The sequence below is a fragment of the Sturnira hondurensis genome, unplaced genomic scaffold, assembly GCF_014824575.4.
Source record: "Sturnira hondurensis isolate 20B ecotype Veracruz unplaced genomic scaffold, ASM1482457v3 Scaffold0020579, whole genome shotgun sequence".
Taxonomy (NCBI): Eukaryota; Metazoa; Chordata; class Mammalia; order Chiroptera; family Phyllostomidae; genus Sturnira; species Sturnira hondurensis.
Window position 1 is genome coordinate 4,028,881 of NW_028093210.1, and position 20,653 is coordinate 4,049,533.

The 20,653-nt window shown below is 49.3% G+C and overlaps 2 protein-coding genes across 6 annotated transcripts in view; both read right to left on the bottom strand.

Moving 5' to 3' along the window:
- Positions 1–759: 759 nt before the first annotated feature.
- EEF2KMT (eukaryotic elongation factor 2 lysine methyltransferase) lies at positions 760–16,264 on the bottom strand. 5 transcript variants are annotated; one of them, XM_037029964.1, is made up of 8 exons: positions 16,071–16,236; positions 13,703–13,762; positions 11,671–11,751; positions 10,344–10,445; positions 4,977–5,110; positions 4,599–4,894; positions 3,203–3,352; positions 760–1,244 (listed from the first exon to the last, which is right to left on the bottom strand). In XM_037029964.1, exons 1-8 carry the CDS (start codon positions 16,164–16,166, stop codon positions 1,144–1,146), a joined length of 1,020 nt encoding a protein of 339 aa, XP_036885859.1. In that variant the 5' UTR covers positions 16,167–16,236; the 3' UTR covers positions 760–1,143. The 5 variants fall into 5 exon arrangements, with proteins under 5 accessions (XP_036885859.1, XP_036885862.1, XP_036885858.1 ...); XM_037029963.1 differs by having other exon boundaries at positions 1,151–2,787; positions 16,071–16,251; XM_037029965.1 differs by lacking the exon at positions 16,071–16,236 and adding an exon at positions 14,727–14,830 and having other exon boundaries at positions 1,151–2,787.
- A 644-nt stretch (positions 16,265–16,908) lies between these two features.
- The window catches only part of LOC118975823 (ectonucleotide pyrophosphatase/phosphodiesterase family member 7-like), a 38,979-nt gene continuing 35,234 nt past the window's right edge, over positions 16,909–20,653 (bottom strand). Inside the window, 1 exon segment of the mRNA XM_037029959.1 lies at positions 16,909–19,068. Within this exon segment, the coding sequence (XP_036885854.1) occupies positions 18,999–19,068 (70 nt within the window). The 3' untranslated portion in view covers positions 16,909–18,998.

Sequence of the window (20,653 nt, forward strand, 5' to 3'; positions counted from 1 at the left end):
TGCACACCTGTGGGAGGTGTGCTTTTCTTGGGCTGGTGGCGCTCTCTGAGCCTCGTTTTGGGAGGTCCAGTCCACACAGAGCCTGTTGGAAGTCCCAGCACTTGCTGTAGTCAGTTTTCTTTTTTGAGAATGATTTAAACACCTCCAGCCAGTCTGTGGGCCTGTGTGCGTAGCAGATTGTTGTGTGCACTGCACTGTCAGCAGCATTACACATGTCAGAAGGGGGGCAATCTCAAACCAAAGGGCCAAGAACAGAATTTTTAATAAGATGGAGACAGTTATCTACCAAGTGAGGTGCTCGTTCCCAATGTAAACTATCAAGGGAAATCTATGAAAAACCACTTCACCACTCTGCACATTATCAAAGGTAAGAGTTCGGTGATCGGGAGGGTGACGGGGGGAGGATTTGTTAGGGACTTTGTCCCAGGGCACTGTAGTCCCACATCTTTAAAGTCGGGAGAGGTGTCTGCCTCACACCTCAAGCCCCGTGAGGGGCGCCCACAGGGCTACATGTGACACTCACCCTCTGTGTGCAGGGGATGTGGTAGTCTGGCACATCCGACGGCTAGACAGGTCTACCAGAAGAGCTGAAGAAGTGTCAGTGTTGGGATTTGAGTGAAGTTATTTTAATGACCAGGACTTTGTGGCCCAGGAAACTGGTTCAGTCTGGTTTCTTCTTTCTTTGGTGGCCCCGAGTCACTCCCCTCTTTCCTCTTTGAGTCTTTTCTTTCCCTCAGTTTATTTTGTTACTTGCCTGTGGCCTGGGCAGCATCACATTGTCCCTGTTTTTGTCTTCTGGTCTGTGCCTCTCAGCATCTGCTCTGGTGTGTCCTGAATATTGTCCAGGACGGAGGAAACATACTTGATACGTGTTTTTACGTGCACAAATGGAAGCTTACCTGAGCCCAAACCTTCATTTGTGTATGGTGATTTGCTTATGAACCCGAACTGCTGACAAAAGGGGCAGCCACATGCCTCCGCAGTTTATGTTTTATTAGCACACAGTTTGTGGTCCGTGATTCAGAATTTAACATTCTTCAAACAGGTAAGTCCATGGAAAGTTTTACCAGCTTTTCCCAGATAAAAACTTTTCCCCAGGTGATTTAATTTTCGCGGCTATTTTCAAAAGCGTTTGTTGTAAACCTACAACATTAGTTTCAGAATTGCCATCTCCGAGTGTTCTTCATAGGGAAACAGCTTTTGGCTGTGATGAGGCACCGCTTCCCATGAGATCCCAGCCCGGCCTGGAAACAGAGGATGTGTGTCTCAGGATGGTGGGGCTTGGGGACAGGGACCACCCTCGGAGCGTGGAGCTGTAGGACAGGCCTGGCGGTGGGGTTACAAACCAGATTTTTGAGCCCCATCCAGACACCCAGGAGCAGCCTCTAGAAGCAGGAGCAGGAATCCTGTTCTTAAAGAGCTCATGACAGCCAGGTTTGCTGCCCCTGCCCGTCGGGCCATACCCGCCTGTGAAAGGTCACGGCCTGTCTTGGTTCCCTGAAGCGCTCTGCACCTGTCCACCCTGTCACCAGGTGCAGCTCAAGTGGAGCCAAGATTTGAACCTGCTCAGCCTGACTGCTCAGCCTGGTGCCTCCTCAAAATCTGGACACGCACCTGAAGGGGCTCCCAGCCGCTTCATAAGCACAGGTGTGTGAAGAGACGTTGGCAAGGTTCATTTTATCATCAGTTTTTTGTGAATGAAAAATTAATATGTAAAAGGAAATGTGAGACATGAAAGTGTAGAAGCATCTAGAATCCTGCCATCCATGTATAACAACTGCTAACTACTGTATATTCTTTGAGATTTCCCCCATATGAATTTTAAAATAAAGGTGATTATTTTTTAAAATAAGAATTGGCTTATACTGTATTACCTTTTGGCATTTTGTTTCCTTCACTTAAAACATGTTGTCGATTTTTAAGATGGGAGGGGGGTTGGGGGGTATGGGTGAGAAAGGTGAAGAGACTGAGCAGTAGTGTGGTAGTTACAGAACAGCCTGGGGATGTGGAGTACAGCAAAGGGAGTGTGGTCGATAACACTGTGGTAACTTAGGTGTCAGATGGGTACAGAGTTATCGGGGTGATCACTGTTGTAAGTGACATAGACGTCTAACCATGGGGTTGTACACTGGAAACTAATACAATACTGTATGTCAACTGTAACTTGAAAATAAAAAATGTTTAAAAAATAAAATATAGATATTTTTACCCGTAAGTATCTGAAGGACTTCATTCTTTCTCGAGGCTGCACAGCACTCTGCCCGTGGGACGTTAGCACAGGTGGGCAGGCGTTTGCGTGGTCTGTCTGTTAGCAGAGGCTGCTGCCGGTGGGGCTTTGTTTGTGGGCGGGGGCGGGTGTTGGGGCAAACGGGTCCTCCACTGCTGCCAGGGTTTGAGTTGAAGGCCAGGTTGGGCCTGGCATGTGGTTGGGTCATGGGGTGGGGGCGTTAGGAACTCAGAGCAGGAGCTGGCTGCCCGGCTGTAGTCCTTGGAGCTAGGGTGCTTACTTAGCTTCCCTACACCCTGGTGTTTCCATGGGGGACATGGAAGACGACAGCACACCCCTTCCAGCTACTAGACGGGCTGGCCCACGTCTGGTCTGAGGAGACAGTGCCTGACCCACAGCAATGCCAATTCAGGGCTGTAAATGGCGGGCTCCTCCCCCTTCTCTAAAGTTACCCCTTGTTCTTCCATTCACTGGGTGCTGAACCCAGTAACAGCAGCACCTGTTTTCCTGAGTGTTCCCCACGAGACAGGTTCTGTTCCACCTCTCTGTGGATGTTGCTGCTGTACAGATGACCTGGAGGCAGTGACAGCCCAGCCCCACCAGGGTGGGTTGTGGGGTCCACCTTCAGAGCCTGTGCCTGACTGCTGTGTAGCCTGAACTTCATCTACCGTGACACCTATTGGCATCTGCCATCCCTTCCACTTTACAGAAAATGAAACAGGCCAAAAGGCTCTGGAAACCTGCTCTAAACACGGTAGGGCTGCTGGTCTCAGCCCTCCAGGATCACGGCGTGAGTTGCCTCTAAACCCCCAGAGCCCATCCTCTGGCCCTGCCTGCCCCGCTGACCTTCCGGGCAGGAGTCGTCGGGGCTTCCTAGTTTGTTTTTAGGGCCCATTCTTTCACTGCCCTGATTTCTGCCTCACTGGAGGCGGGCCTCTCTGAGACAGCAGCCTGTCCTGGGGTCCTGGGGCTCACCTAGCTCAGTGGTGAAGAGCTGGCAGGTCTCTGGGTTGCGGATGGTGAAGGCAATGTAGGCGTCGAGAGCCTGCTCGTCCTTCCGGCAAGCAGACAGCCTCTGCAGGACCCTGACCAGGGACAGGATGATTTCTGGGCAATACAGCACATCTGCAACGAAAACCACAGATTACTAACGGGCACTCCCTCTAGGATTCAGGACCCCGGAATCGAGGATGCTGGGTTGTGCCAGCCTTGGCAGTGGGGCAAGGGCCGGGAAAGCGGCGGTTCTATCAGATGGAAAGAAAATTATTTGGTAGAAAAAGAAAATCCTTAGGAGAGAACAAAAACTGCTGGAAAGTAATACAACAACTGAAAAATATCTAAGACACATTGTGTTCCTTTAAAAAAAATCAATTGCCTATGGCCTATACAGAAGATGCTTAATAAAGCAAACCCTGAGTCTGCTTCAGACTTCTTGATTGCAGCGGCCTATCACTCTGTTCTCTGTGGTGCGGGGGAACAAGCTTGTTCCTGCCTGACAGCTCGGCCTGCAGGGATGGGCGCCGCCTTGGCGTGTGCTGCTCAGGCTCTGCATTCTGGCCACCATGTCTTTATGGGTCTCAGGGCTGTGGCCCAGGATGAGGGGCTTCTTAGTTTTCCAGCCAAATATCCCTTCTCTTAAAGACCCTGTCCTTGCACTGGGAGTGAGTAATCCCCTCCGTGAGGTATGCACCTGGGACAGAAACACACAGGAACTCTTTCTTCTCAGGGACATGCAAACATGTGGTGATGACGCAGAGCAGAGGGAAGCCAGTGCTACTGGCAGTGGGGACACTCAGCTCCTTCCCTGACTCAGACGCCACCAGCTGGAGCCTCAGCCTGTGGGTGGGTGCCCCTGACACACAGCGGAATCAGACCCCGTCCTGGGAGGACCGTGGTCTTTGTGGACCTGAAAGGACAAGGCTGTCACGGCTGCTGCCCCCGTGCCCCACATGAAGATGCTCTAGCTATTTGATTCAGGTTCTAGATGGGAACTTCCCTCAGGCTGCCAGAGGGGGACATAAAAGTCTGTCTACTCGGCTGTGGTCTGGCCAATAGGTCAGATTGGCGTGCCACCTTGGGGCCTTTTCTGTTCATCCTAGGCCTTGCTGGGGACAGCCAGGTTTGTTTATCGGATGGAACCACTTCCAACGGGAGTGCACGTGGCTGTTTTCTTACACAGGAGGACTGTGGCTTTAGGGCACGCACAGGCATGCTCTGTGCTTCGATGTCACCCTGGAGGTTCACAGTGACCTTTCCGGAAGCCTCATCATTACCCCTCTGACTCCGCAGAGTCCATGGTCCCCTTCCCTGAACCGAGCTGGGTGCAGCCATAGGGAAGCCATGGGCTTCGGTGGCCAGGGCTGAGCCGTACCTGCTGCGAGGATGATGTCTGGCCGGAGGGCAGCGAGCCGAGGGGCTGTCACATCGTCCCAGTCCAGCTGTTCCACTGTCACCACGGGGCTCTCTGAGGTGTGGGTGTTGCGTCCTGTGTGCTGTGCTGGGGCGGTGGCATCTGGCTCCAGCAAGAAGCCATTGAGAAGGATGTTCCCTTGGAGCTGCTCGAGGACATGGCTGTGACAGTCGCTGAAGACATATGCTCTAGGACGGCACATTTTGCAGATGACCAGGCCGGTGAGGCCGGCTCCACTGCCGAGCTCTAAGACAGTCCTGAGTGGGAGAAGGGGACATGTGTCTGCAATTGTGTCAGGGCAAACCAGCCTCAGGGCCCTGCCCTGCGCCCCAAGGTCACCTGTGAGTGAAAGCCGCTGTGTTCTCTAGGGCCCATTCTGCAAGGTAGAGCGCAGCATTCCACGTGACCAGGCCGGTGGTGCCATGGGAAATGATGGCTGTGCTCTCAGAGAGTGTGACCGAGTCCCCAGAAGGCTGTATGGAGACAGAGAGAGAGAGTAATCCAGCTCCCAGAAGACAAGGAGTTGGTGTTGAAGAGAAAAAAAATCACAACTGGTGGGAGGGAATCAAGTTAAAATAAGGTAATTGGGGTGGGCCCTAATCCATGATCACTGAGTCCTCATAAAACAAGGAAACTAGGACATCAAAACCTACAGACGGACAGTGATGTGGAGATAGAGGAGAACACAGCCGAGCCGAGGGCAAGGCCTGGAACATAGCCTTCCCTTGTAACCCTGTTGACACCTTGACTTTGGAGTTGTAGCTTCAAAAACTCTAAGAGGATGAATTTCTTTTGTCTAAGGTACCCATTTTTAGGTACCAAAACTACACAAATGCTAAAAATTGTAATTCAAGAAAGCATCCCCCCCCGGCAAAGATCTGAAGTAACACTGAAGGAGTGTACACACTGCGCCTGAGACCACTGGCCCAGAGCAACCCACCTCAGGACACGTTCCAGAAAATCCCTGAACTTTAAAGAGAAAATCCTCTGACCATCTAAGAGAAAAGGGCAGGCAGCATACACATATGAGAAAGAAAATTACATTATCATCAGGCTCTTCTACAGCAATGCTTTATGCCAAAGAAAATGGACAAACATATTTAAGAGACTCAAGAGAGAAAACGTGAGTCAGGATTCAAGTATGAATGGCTCAAACTGTTATCAACATGTAAGAACTCCAGGAAGGCCAATCCCAGTAGCTCTTCTTAAAGAATCTGCTAGAGAACAAACTTCAGAAAGCCAAAATGGCTAGAGAGATGTCAACATGTGGATTGAGGGGGAGCTCTAAAGATATATAGACTGGAAAGGGATTACGGAGTATGTGCTAGGTCAATAATATCTAACCCCTGACCCCTGACCCTGTGCCTGTGTCATGTTACAGGGCAAAGGGACTCTGAAGATGTGCTTAAGGTTACGAAATTTGAGATGGAGAAATTATCCTGGATAACTGGGGTGGGATCAGTTTCATCACTGAGCCCTTAAAAGCAGAGCATTTTTTCCTGGCTAACGATGGAGAGATGCAGAGGAAAAAGAGGCAGGAGAGATTTAAACTGTAACAGAGACTCGACCCACTGTTGCTGGCTTTGGCAACGAAGGGGCCATGAGCCAGGGAACAAGCGGTGGTCTTTGGAAGCTGAGAGCAACCCCTGGCCAAGGGCCAGCAAGGAAACAGAACTTGAGTCTTGCAGCCGCAGGTCTCCGTGCCAAAGACCTGCAGGAGCCTGGAAGCAGGTTCTGCTCAAGGGCCCAGCCCTGCTGACTCCTTGGTTTTAGTCCTGTGAGACTCAAAGAGAAGCCTGCAGAGCCCACCAGCCTTGTGCCCTGCAGAATTATAAGACAATACAATGTATGTTGCCTTAAACTGCTAAGTTTGTGATAATACTACGTAATGCCTTTATTATGACAATGTACTTATGGCATGGCAACGGACGAATGAAACGAGGGAGGATGGGGATAGTACATATAAGAATTTTGTACTGTTTTCAGTAACTGTAATTGGTGCATAGGATTAGCACTGTTGTTCTGAGACGCCGCATAAGTATTATGGGATAAAGGAAATAGGGAGTTGAGGGATATCTTAACATTATGCCCTGTGTTCTTCAGAACCAGAATTCCAGTGTAGGAGAAAGGGGACACAGACGCACAGTGAAAAGCCTGAGTGAAACCCTGCAGTTCGGATTTTGAATCAGAAACATCAATATGGACTCACGAGGAAGTCTATTATAAAAAGTAGGGATATAGGTACTTCAGGCCAAGAACAGGCATAGGTGGAAACACTGTGTCTCCTCGCACAAGCAAGTTTAAAGACTACAAAGTTTTAGTAACAAAAACGCAACCAAAACAGACAAAATTGAACTGTACGGAAGTCCGACAATGAACCATTCAGCCAGACTGGTAAGAGGGGTGGGGTCAGCGGCTGGCAGAGTGGGGTCACGCAGGAAAAAGTGGCCAGACCGACCCAGGCGCACAGGTGGTGGTTGGCAGATCCCGGACGTGGGGTGGCAACAGGTGGACCCAGTGAGGGCGCAAGGTGGCTGGTTGACCACGGTCACACATTCGCGTGCAGATAAACCAGGCAAAAAAAACGAGCAGTGAGACAAACCGTGCAAACCAGGACCCCAGCGCCGGCCATTAAAGCCTAAAAGCACCAATTGGAAAAACTTTCAGGGGTCGAGGTGCTGGGAGAGGCTCCCAGGCTCACAGAGAGTTCGTTGGAGAGACCCACAGGATCCTGGAGGGTGCACAAGCCCACACACCTGGGAACCAGCACTAGAAAGGCCCAATTTGTTTGTGGGAAGCAGCAGAGGGGACAGAAATCCAAGAGAGAGCGTGGAACAAGCGCCATTGCCCCTCTCTGACTCTGCCCCCACATACAGCATCACAACGCAGAGATGTGGGTTGCCCCACCCTGGTGAACATCTAAGGCTCCGCACCTCATACAGAACAGGCCCGAACAGACCAAAACATTGTGGCTCAAGAAGAACAGCTCAAAGCCCCAAAGCCAATACGTCTAAGCCACCAAGAGATAGCCAACCTATCAGATGCACAGTTCAAAACACTGGTGGTCAGGATGCTCACAGAACTGGCTGATTTTAGTCACAATAGATGAAAAAATGAAGGCTAAGTGAAATGAAGGGAAATGCACAGGAAACCAATAGTGTTGGAAAGGAAACCGGGACTCAAGTCAAGGGAGTGAACCAGAAGGAAAAAAAAATGACCAAACAGAAAAGTATGAAGAAACAAGAATTCAAAAAAATGAGGAGAGGCTTAGAAACCTCCAGGACATCTTTAAACATTCCAACATCCGAATTATAGGGGTACCAGAAGGGGAAGAGGAAAAGCAACAAGTGGAAAACTTGTCTGAACAAATAATAAAGGAGAACTTCCCCAATCTGGCAAAGGAAATAGACTTCCATGAAATCCAAGAAGCTCAGAGTCCCAAAGAAGTTGGACCCAAGAGGGAACACACCAAGGCACATCATAATTACATCAGTCAAGATTAAAATGAAGGAGAGAATCCTAGAAGCAGCAAGAGATAAGGGGATAGTTACCTACAAAGGAGTACCCATCAGACTTTTTCAGCTGATTTCTCAAAAGAGACCTTGCAGGCAAGAAGGGGCTGGTAAGAAGTATTCCAAGTCATGAAATCCAAAGACCTACAGTCAAGATTGCTCTATCCAGCAAAGTTTTCATTTAGAATGGAAGGGCAGATAAAGTGCTTCTCAGATAAGGTCAAATTCAAGGAGTTCATCATCACCAAGCCCTTATTATATGAAATGCTAAAGGAACTTATCTAAGAAGGAAGATAAAAAATGTGAACAGTGAAAGGACAGCAAACTCACAGTTATTAACAACCACACCTAAAGCAAAAGCAAACCAAGAGGACAGCTAGATCAGGAGCAGAACCATAGAAATGGAGATCACATGGAGGGTTAGCAACAGGGGAGTGGGAGGAGGAGAAGGGGGGAGAAGGTACAGAAAATAGCATAGACAGTAGGTATAAAATAGATAGGGGGAGGGCAAGAACGGTAGGGGAAACATAGAATCTAAAGAACTTGTGACACATGGACATAAACTAAAGGGGGGAATGGTGGAGGAGGGGGTGTGCAGGGTGGAGGGGAATGAAGGGGGGAAGGGACAAGTATAATGGCATAATCAATAAAATATATTTTTTAAAAGTAGGGATATACATATCACCACTCATATCCCAGTCTGTCCACTGGAAAGACCTACACTGTGGCCGTGAGCACCCTAATGCCCAGATTGTGGTCTCTAAATATCATTTCTTGCTAAAAGAAACGGGCTTGTTGTAGACATGGCAGATTCCAGGTCTGGGTAAGGAAATATACAAGGTGAATCTGGAGAAGCTTGACAAAAAAAATAAAGCAAGAAAACTGTTAGCGTAATGTCAAAAGGGCTCAGAAACCTACATGAAGTGGCTCAAAGTAGGACATTTGGAGCTTTAAAAGGGACATAATTTGCACGGATTGAACCCCTTCTGGGGAGCATAGGCAACAAACTCACTGTCTTGAGAAAGAAAGATCAAACTTGGATCCTTGCCTTTTCTCTACAAGTTGTACTCATGAGTAAACAAATAATGGATGGAGGGAGGTACGCCCTTACAAAATTTCTCTGGCTAATGAATGAAAAGAAAATGATAAAATCAGGATATCACCCTTTTGTATCCTCTGGTAAATAAACGAGTCTAACATCTGGGCATCCATAACCACTCCCATTAAAAGAATGAAAAGCAGAGACGATGTGCCTCCTAGAACTCCATGCTGTGTTCTTGGTAAGGCAGTCAGACACCAATCTGTGTGCGCCTATGAGTCCAGACACCAATTTTGGGGAAACTGAGGATGGAGGAACAAGTTGAATAGCACCACATGGAAGCAACCAAAAGCCAGCCTGTGAAAAGCTGTCTCTGCAAAACCACCGGGGCTGTGCAAAGGAGGTACTGCCAGGAAAGAAACAGCTGAGATGCAGGCAGGGCACCTGTGGATGAAGGGAGACTTCAGGCCACACCTAGTTAACAGCGAAGACAAAATGCTAGTGTGCAGAGGTGGACAGGCAGTGATAAAACCCCAGGGCGATCAGTCTGAAAGATGGCAGTTACTTTCGCAGGAATGGGGGCTGGGATGGAGGTAGGTCAGACGGGGGCCTTGTGGGGTGGCTGCCTTGCAATGGCACAGTAAGCTGATACTTCTTTTGTGTGGTTTTCTGTATCTATGTTGTATTTTAGAGTAAAACGTTAAAAACAGACAAACAAAAACATCCAAGATCCTTCTGGCTGTTGTGTGCAGAAAGAACTTTCGTGGGGCAAGAAGCTGGAAGGCCAGTCAGAAGGCCATGGCACTGGCCTAGGCTGGTGAGGCTGGTGGCAGGGAGAGTGGGAAGTGGCTGCTGCCCTATGACAACCACCCATCAAGTATTTATTGGACACTGAGCACGCGGTCCCTGCTGTGCAAAAACTGCATTAGCTAATTTAACTCCCAGCCATCCCCACAAGATAGGTACTATTATTTGTCAAAGTGCTTGATTTACAGATGAAAAAACTAAGCCTCAGGGAAGTAAACTTGACTCCATGTAAGACCACAGAGCTGATGAGGATATAAACCCACGGGAGGCTTACTGGAGCCCGAGTTTTAGCTCTGTGTGCAAAGGCGAGCGTCTGGCCTGTGTGGGGAGAAAGCGCACGGCTCCTACCAGCAGATAGGTCCGGTGGCACGGAGTGGGCTCCTCGGCTGTCAGGACCTCCGCCAATGCCTCGTACAGCTCATCCGAAGGCTCCTCCTGGACAGCTTCGTGCTGGGCGTGGGTGGAGTGAGAGCTTCAGCAAGAGCATTAACATGACCCTCATGAATCAAACAAAGGCCCTATTTGTTTCTACTCTGACTTCTAAAAATGGCTGGAGGATTTTCACCAAATCTGAAGGGGCAGTTTGGGATGGATTAACATCATACGGGCCACCTGACAGATAAAAAATTCCCTTGGTGGGGGAACCTGGGGTATCTCAAAGAGGTGTAGAGGGGGTGAGGGTGAGAGTACACTGTAGTCTGGGGCAGCGGAAATGGAACTGCAGGAGAGCTGCCGTGCGACAGGGACCGAGAGCTCTGCCTTTCGGTCATGATGTCCTGGATGGAAAGAACAAATGGAGCTTTTAAGTGGGCCCAGGCAAAAGCCACAGGACAGGCGCTCCACCTTTCAGGGTATGGCTTCATCGGTGGGCAACCCCCTGTCCTGTGCCCCAGGGGGGTGGGGCGGGGCAGGGCAGCATCAGGTGGCCACCCTTCTCCTGGTGGAATGGGGGAGACCTGCTGGTGACTCTAGCTGCACCATGCTGGTCAGAGATGGAGATGGTGGTAATGGAAAAGCCTGGATGATTCCATGTGCTGAGCCTGGGCGAAGCGCAGCCCTTCTATTCAGAGGCCGGACACATTGGGTCTGCTACTGACCACTGAGGAACTAGCTGCCTTTCTGAAGTCCAGTCTAAGATGAAACTCAGTGGATTTGGGCTCACCCTTAAAATCCATCCAGTATCAGTCAGGAAAAGAGCCATTCCAGGTAGATTCATTGGACAGAAGAAATAAAGGGGGCTAATCATAAAGGTATTGTAAGACCTAAAACCTCCAAAGGGGACAATACAGCAGTACAGAGACTGGCAGCAGCAGGAAACCGCCAGCATCTCCCAGGTGGCAGAGCAGAGGGAGAAAGCGGGGGTTCCAGTGCTCAGGGCTGCCCAATAGGAGCGAGAACTTGCACAGGGACCACAGAGGAGATGCAGCTGCTGCCAGAGATGGAGCAATACCCTGGCTTCTCCTTGCCTCCACCTGCCATGGCCTTTCATTGGTGGAACCTAGATGGCAGACTGTTGCCCAGGGAGCACCTGCCAAAAGGGGGTTTGCAGAGCAGGCAAAGGGCATAGGATGGATCTGAGCTGCAACAGGCAAAGAGGGGCAGAGGGCCTACTTCTGAAGAGCCAGCCAAGTCCCAGATGCTGTGTGGCTCCCTGACAGACATGCCCACTGCTCACCTTTCTGATGAGCTCCGAGAGAAAGCACCGGGCATACTTCACCGACGGTGGATGTTTCACGCACAGAGGATGTTTCACAGTCTGTGACAAAGGACACATGTGAGTTGCTAGAGAGACCTATGTCTCCCATGAGATTTAACTGAATACAGGACAAACCCCAGTTACCCGATCCCTCTGCAAGGATATACACAGACACAGAGGTTCTAGCTCCAGGTGATCCTCATGTACCTGAAAGAGTCTCTAGAATAAGTCCTTTCCTAAAAAAAAATTCTCTACTACAGCAGCACAGACTGTGGCAGTGTTTCTCATGCTCATTCGGGGCAGGACCATGGGGCATATGGACCCAAGCTAACACTCTGCTATTGACTGGATGTCTATATCTCCTCAAACACCTATGCTAAATCTAACACCCAATGCAATGGTATTATGAGGTGGGGCCTTTAGGAGGTGATTAGGTCATGGAGGTGGAGCCCCCATGGATGTGTTTAGTGCTTCTGTAAGACAGACCACATGGAGGTCCTCTGTGCCTTCTACCATATGAAGACACAATGAAAAGATGGCCTTCTATGAACCAGGTAGCAGACCCTCACTAGACACCGAACCTGCTGGCACCTTGATCTTGGACTTCCCAGTCCTCAAAACTGTGAGAAATAAATTCCTGTTATTTATAAGCTGCCTAGGCTATGGCTTTCTGTCATAGCAGCTGGAATGGACTAAGAAACAACCCTTCCCAGGGAAGCCAGCATGAATTAGAGTTTGCAGAAAGAACAAGTGTGGGATTGTCTGGCTCTGTGAAAGAGGCAAAAGCCCAAATGGTGGGAACACGGCAGATCTGGCACCCATCCTCCTGGAGCTCACATCCTGGGCGAAGGAGATGAGCAGGAGCCAGACTGTGATGAATGCTACGAAGGCCAAAGCAGAAAAGATGGAGCTTCTGCCTGGGATGTGGAGGGGGAAGGGGCTCTCAGGGGCGATAATTTGGCAGAAACCTAGAGAACTGAAGAGCAGGGGAGCGAGATCCAGGCAGAGGGAGCAGTCTATGCAGGCTCCGAGGTAGCCACAGCCTGGCATTTTGGAAAGGAGGGCAGGGTGACGGGAACAATGAGAGCAGAGGTTAGGTTATGGGAGGCCTCTTGGCTAGAGGGACACGATTTTACCCACAGGGCTGTAAAATACCCACACATTGCTCAAGGGGCTTTCTAGTTGGCTGGTGTTAGATGGGGCAAGAATCAAGAGTAGGCTACAAGATAATGAACAATGAACTTGGACATCTCTGAGCTCAGAGTACTGAATACTAGATTGTCTTGGAAGTCCTCCCTAGCTATAGCTCCATCTTCTCCACCTGGTGGTCAGATGGGTACTCCTGGCTCACCCTCCACACAGGAACTCTTAATGTGGGATCCTTGGATGGGTTTAGTGGTAGGGGGAGAGTCTGTGACTTCCCTGAATTTATATGCAAAATGTATGCTCATGCATTTTTTTTTCTAGGGGAGAGTCCATAACTATGGGTTTGAGCAGGGTCCATGACCCTTCAGAGGGTAGAGAGCCAGGTGCAGTGTGATCTGCACTTGATCCACATGGCCTGGCAGGCTGGGGCTGTGCCCAGCAGAGTGGCGGTTTCATATATACCCTGACCTACATGCTCCTGAGAATCCCAAACTCACCTCTGGAAAGCTGGGGCCCATCTATATCTAGGGGACACAAGTGGGCAAGACTCACATCCTTAGTTTTTTCTTAAATATAAAGAAGTCGCTAAAAAGTTAGCAAATGCTAGATGTTCCCATAGCTATCATCTGTTTTCTGTACAGACAGATAAATGATTTCAAAAATCATCCCCCAGATTCCCTCCTCTCAAGTGGATTTTTATATATTCTGGTATCTTCATCCAAGAAAACAAGAACCAGAGCTCTCTGAGGTGCTACCACCCAAATGCAGTGTCTTTCTTTTCAAAGGATACAAGCATACCCACTTCACTCCTGTCATGGGCCAGTGAGGAGGCTGGTGACATGTCCCTTGATTCTGTGATTCTTACCTTCTGCAAAACATCCAGCAGTAGCTCAGAACCCGAGTGCCTTAATTTCTCTTCTAGGCTCTATTTGGAGACAGAGGGAAAGAGAGAGAAATCTCAAGGGCATTTTCACAGGAACATTAAACATGTAGCAGGACATGCTGGCAAAGTGCTAAGTGATCTCTCCCCAGGGACCTGGGGCCAATCCGAAGTGGAAGCCACGGGTGCAGAAAGCCTGCCCTTGACAAGTCCCAGGTTACACCTGGATGAGCTGCAGAAAGAATGTCAGGAGACAGATTCTTTGTTTGCATTAGCTCTGGCTGCTAAGCCTTGCATGGGTCACAGACAAGCTCCACAGCTGAACTGATCAGCCAGGAATTATAGGTAGACCTCAGCACCTGATGGGCTTGCGTTGAACTTGACCCCCAAGTTAAAGTGGACATACAGAATATGCAGATGCCAGGGCCAGCTATATATACTGTCCTTTCCTACAAGGGAGTCCAGCCCAGTAGTGAGTTCAGGCTCTGGAATCAGGCTGACTGCCTGGCTGGTGTGTGACACTGGACAAATCACTTCATTTCTCCAGGGCTACTTATCACACCCTAAAAGACCTGTAAGACCTGGCCCTGGCCCCTCTCTCTCATCTGCCACCACCTGTACCCCATCCCTGCTCATGCCACTGCAGCCACACTGGGCCTTCTTGTAGCAGCTTGCTCTCACTGGCAGAGAACCTTTGCACTCCCTGCTCCCCAAGACTTCCCACAGCCTGCTGTTTCACTGTTCAGGTTCTGGCTCAAATGTCCCCTCTGGGAGGCCTTCCTTGATTCCCCTACTCTGATGATATATTTCCTTGTTTTATTGACTTTATAGCCACTGTCATCCCCTGGCGTTTTCTTGCTTATTCATTTACATGTTTTTTTCTCTGGCTCTCCCATCTGAGTAGGTCTTCATCATTATGCTGCTGATCCTGGTGCCTGGCTCATGGAAGGTATTCAGTAATCACTTGGTGATGGAATAAAAATACTAGCTAACACTCACATCCACTTACCATGAGCCAGGCACTGCCTCAGGTACTTCATTCTCATGTACTCCTTACAACAACCCTATGCATTAAGCAGTATTATATCTCCTGTTTTACTAATAAAACAACAACAACAACAACAACAACAAAAAACAAAGGCCCAGAGGTATGCAGTCGCTTGCCCAAGGTCACATATTGTTTGGGATTGGGCCAGGATTCCAAGCAGGCAGGCTGTCTCCCAGGTCTGAGCTCTCCACAGCTGCACTCTACTTCTTTTCCAGTCAAACAATCCGTGTGGCCAAACACAATGGCCGTAACGGTACCCACCACTTGGATGCTGTAGGCCAGCCTAAGCATGCATTGAGTATGGTCCTGCTATAGAATACACTCTCATCTCATGTGAACAATTCTGGTTATTGAACTGGGTCCCACACATGCTTTTATAAAGGTTTAAATGTTGGGTTAAAAATGTACATATTCCTGTCTGGTCGGAAATGAGCTCTCAGAATGCTAAATGGTTTATATTGGTTTATATCAATAAAATACAGATGACAAACCACCACTCCTTAAGATGCACAGGACGGGGAGGCATCCCAGTGAGCTAGGGATGTGTAAAGGAGGCAGTGTCATTAGCAGTTCCCGTTTGGCAAAAGAAGCTGCAGCCTCCACACTGGCCTGTGCAGCAATGGCAGGTCCTCGGGGCCGGGATGGGAGGGTGGTGAGACCTCCTTCGTATATTTTCTGGTTAGCTTTGTACTTCCCTGTCTCTTCCATCAGAGGCTTAAGCGCCTCAAGCTGCCTCTGAAATAATTTTGTCTAATGCTGATGATACAGATGAGAACACTCAAGTGTGTGTGTGTGAGGTGGAGGGGGGAGGTTGTCTGTGACCTGATCACTGCGCTCATTGAAACATATCTCCAGCTGTCCTGAGGACGTTGACTGTTTAAATGGGCAATAAAAGCTGTTATTCAATGGCCAGGATGGTTATTGGCTAAAAAAAAAATCACGAACATTTTTGGGAACTGCCCATGATCTTAAAATCCCGAGTGAAAAGGGAGTTGGTAGGAAACTATGCATTTCTTCAATTTGAGGGACCGTCAGCAAAGGCAGCTAAAGACGCGAAGAGCCCAAGGGAGGAGGAAGCTGATGGCTGGGTAGAGGGCTGGCTTCCTAAGGGGCGCGCAGGTGCACCTCCTGCTCTCTGCCGCCCGAATGCGCGGAGCCCGGGGACTAGGACCAGAGGTCCGATCCCAACACACGAGGGAGCTGAGGACGTCACTTAGCCGAGAGGGCGAGGGTGGGAGCCCAAAGCGCCTCCTTCACCAGTCCTTCACCACCCACCGATCGCCCTCAGCACGCCCAGCCGCCCACCTGCCAGGGGAACGAGCGCAGCGCGCGCGCTGCCAGGAAGCGGCGTTCGAAATTCTGCAGCAGGACAGAGGTCTCCTCACTTTCCTCCGGCGCCATGGCGGGGCGGAGCCGCAGCGTTGCTCGGGAGACTGGGCGGAAGCGGGGCGGCTGCCAAAGGAGGCGGAGGCGGGCACTGCCCGAAGCGGCTCGCGGGACCGGGGCGGGGGTTGAAGTGGGACCGGGCGCTGCTCGGTCCCAGGAGGGCTTGGGGTATCAAGGCTGGGCCAAGCGGAGCTCTGACCTCAAAGTGTGGTGTAGGGGTGACAGTCTTGGCGTCAGCAGGATTGTGGGAGGTGGGATTTGGGGAAGTTTCGAGGCGGGTCCTGGAGGAGGGGCTCTGAGCGAGGTTTGAGACCTGGAGGTGGGGCTAAGGTTGGAGGGGGCGGGGCCAATCTATCGGGGTGGAGTCGGAGTGTGGCGTCCATTAAAGCTTTTCAGAGAAGCAAGTACTGCTTAGTAGCGACTGATGAGGCTGAGTTTCTAGCAATTATTTTCGCTGTTCCTGCACCTCTGTTGACGGTCTTTCTGGCAAGTGCTGCCCCTGCGGCTTTATCCTAGCCCTGTGCCCTTCAGCGCCACCTCTCTGTGTGAACGGGCAGAAGGGCAGCCCTCTTGTGTCACACTCCTGACAGCCCTCTTGCCCCTCGAGGGTGTAGGAGTGCCTACCTGGCTCAGGGCCCATGGGCTAAGGCCATGGTCACACTGACTCTCCTTGGAAAAGGGCATTTAATTCAAGGTGCTGGTTTCCAAACTGGCTGGTACACGGAGTGCAAAGAGAAACGGAAGCGAGGCAGGCCACTCCAGACCGGTAGGTGGCTGGTTTAGTAAGGGAGCTTACTTAAGAGTCTTGTCTTCCGCGTCTTCAACAGGAGCAGGTCTCCGCACTGCCCACCAGAACTTTAAAATTTCTGTAGAGGCCTTCAGTCACATAACCAATCAAGGTGTTCTCAACACCACAATTCTCAAGATGGTGTCCTAGAAGCAGCTCCCATTTTGGGAATGGTGGGCAGCGGAGGGAGAGGGTGAGCAGCCTACAACTGTCTGGAGCCACTCGCTGGTCAACCTGTGGTCATGTCCTCTGGATGACAATGTAGCAGGAGATAGTATAGGAAGAATCCTGAGACTTCGCTACTGTTGCTGGTCAGTGGCTAGTGTCCTGGTTGTCAGGCAATACCTTTTAACATTTAGGTAGCTGCTAGGAATGGGTGGCCAGAAGGGCAATAAAGGCAGGGCTTTCACCATTGCAATCTAACAAAGAACTTAATATAGAACTTAATATTTTCTTTTGCTAAAAGCAGAGAAAAGCATGCCTCACCCGTGACTTAAGTAATCCTGAGCCTGGTCCGATGAGGCTGCCGGGTTTCCCAAACAACATAAACTATGGTAGTGCAGGGGGCGGGGGAGCCCTTGAAAGTCTGTGTATCATCTCCGCTGGCTGGGAAAAGGAAAAGCTTAAGACTGTGTATTCGTCCCAAGGCCTGGAAGGGGGAAGGGGAAAGGGTCTATAGTGCCCAAAGAAAGGGCCATAAACATCTTTGGTTAACTGCCTGCCTCCTGTCACCTACAAAATTAATAGAGTCTAGAGCAAGATAAGGATTCCAGCTAACAGACCCCCCCACACACCTGTTTAGGTAGTCATGTCTTCACGGAAGGCTGGCACCACCTTTAACCACCAATCAAAATGTAACTTCTTCACCCCCACCCCACCAATTATAGAAGTCCTTAGAACAAAGAACTCTCTTAGCCTCTCCTCTTGGCTCATGGCTCTCATACTAGGGTGGGATTGGGGGTGGGAGGGCCGTGGCCACTTGGCCTCTGGCAGGGGGCCTCTGGCCACCAGGTCCCCGGCCACCCCCTTTTGGCCACCCAGCCTCTTACTACCTGGGTGCAGGCCACCCAGGCCTTTAGCCACCCTTGCTTTTGCTCTCCTATTCACTAATAAACTTTGCTTACATGGTAATAGACTGGCTGACTTGTAATTCTTCACTGCATCAGCGAGAAGAATCAGGGTTTCTCTGGTAACCACACAAGGCAGGAGCTCTCACTCCCCCAGCTTTTGGGTCTATCCCTAACTCATGGGGACTTTTGTTTATCAAATACTTATGAAGCGCCTATTATATGCTCGGCACTACCAGGCATTGGGGATGCGACAGTGAGAAAAACCAGGAGTGGTTCCTGCTGTCCAGGGGCTCAGGATCTCTTGCACTAATTATCACACAGATAAATGCAGAAGCATGATGAGCCCATGGAGCTGAGTGGGAGTTCTCACTCCGGAGGAAAAAGGAACCTGAAAAAAGAGTAAGAGAGCGCTTGGGTGTTGTGGGGTGGTGCGGAGGTGGGGTTGGGGAGGAAAAGAAAAAAATAATTATTTCTGTTCGCTATTATGTCTTGAGTGAAAGTCAGGGCAGACAGTTCCCAAGTCACCAGTGCTGCCTCTGGACTTTGAACTCTGTAGACCTTCCCAAATCTCTCATAAAACTCCACTTAGAGGCGTCTTGAGAGCTAATTTGTTAAATATACTTGCAGAAGGTAAATGAGAGGACAGATTAAATCTCATTACCCCTTTTGGATGGGAAACACCAGAGCCCTGCTCAGCTATGAGAACAAGAGAGGAGAACTAATTCTAACTGAATGTATTTATTCTCTATATCTGTGTGCTTCTTCCACAAACAAGTGAACACAGGATCTGACACAAAAATTGTTCATCTTTTATTCCTGTAACACTGTTGATTTAAATAAAGAAGACGCTGTGCTGTGGTTATTGCTGTGTTTTTACATGGAATTAATAGTTTCTTGTTCTGAGATGTTGCATAAATCCTCTTTAGTCACAGTGTCCTGAGAAGGAGTCACCTGTGAGACAGCTATGAGTCTTAACTTTGAGTCTTGTTCCTAAAAGGATGTCCTCAGGAGCCGGGCCAGGTGTGTTGGTTTGTTCTCGTTGTTTCGACCAGCTCTCTGCCTGTAGGAGAAAACCAATGGGAATGGATCAGTTAAACTCATAAATATAGGGCTTATTTTATGAACACACATACTAGCTATGAATTACCTTTCCTCTGTGGAGCAAAAAGACCTGTATAGTCAATGTCACAATAATACTGTATGATGTTATACCAAGATATTAATCAACCTAGGCTGGCCCAACTTTTCCTAATGCCACAGATGGGAGGCAGATTGGGGAAGGACCCTGAGTGGGCAACAGCATTGATCTGCACCCAGAAGAAAACTATCATTGCTTGGGAGTTCTCAGGAGCGACAAAGGTAATACATTCCAGGTCTGAATCTGGAAGGATCAAGGCACTGAAGGTATGTTTAATGTTCTGTGAACCTCAAAGGTGTGGTATATTCAGGCGTAAGTGACAATTAGGACTGCTCTTTAATATGGAGAGAAGCGTTAGGACACATCCCAGTGGTCCTTCCAGTGGCAAGAGGGAAGCTATGTTAAAGATTCAGCTTCTGGATGGGAGGATTTCAATAATAAAAATGTCTGTATGGAATGGTTGCCTTTTATAAATTACACTGTGGGCATGGCAATTTAATCAGTACCTTGCAGTTTTTCCTGTATCTGTCCTATGGCTAATGGTTTCAGTAAAAAGAGGCCGATTGATTTCTTTCTAAAATATTGCTTCAGGGTGTAGAGACCTTTATAGGTCATGTTTCAACTTAGAGGATAATTTTATAGCTTAAATATAAATTACGTTATGTGTGGGCTTTGAAATGGAGTTAAGGTTAAGTAGAGTTCCAACTTTCCTTAGTTTACAATGTTCCTCATGCTATGTTAAAGTAGAAGAACAGTCAGGATGGGGTGTAATAACACAGGGGGCTCAGTCTAGTGATAAATGACTGAGATACAGAAAGCAGGGCACCAGGATCATATAATGCTTTGATTGGTGGCAGGACTAATGTTACGGGTTGAATGATTCCCCCCCGAAAGATACCTGGGAATGTGACCTTATTTGTAAATAGGGTCTTTGCAGATATAATTAAGACGAGATCCTATTGGATTACAGGGAGCCCTAAATCCCGTGACTGGTGCCCTTAGAAGACAGAGACACAGGGAGGAGGCGGCTGTGTGACAGTGGAGGCAGAGACTGGAGAAAGAACATCAAGGATTGCTGGCAACCACCAGAGGCCAGAATAGGCAAGGAAGGACCCTTCCCTACAGGTTTCAGAGGGACCATGGCCCTGCCAGCACCTTGATTTTGGACTTCTGGCCTCCAGATCTGTGTGAAGCAATACATTTCTGTGTTTTAAGCCACCTGGTTTGTGGTGCTTTGTTATGGCAACCCTAGAATACTACAAAGAGTGTGTAATTTGGGGCAGGGGGCGGGGGAGGCAGTGCAAAATGAAAATGCAGGGTCCTTGTTGAAAATTAAGAATTTTGAGACTGTGACAGTAGATTATTAAACCGAGCTGGTGGCTCTTCTGAGCCCTGGGCCCAAGCTGGCTCTGGTTGCTGGGTTCTCAAAGTGCTGGGCACCCGGTGGCAGGAAATGGTTGACACGGATTCTCACTCTGTGCACCAACCACAGGAAACTCAAAGGCCA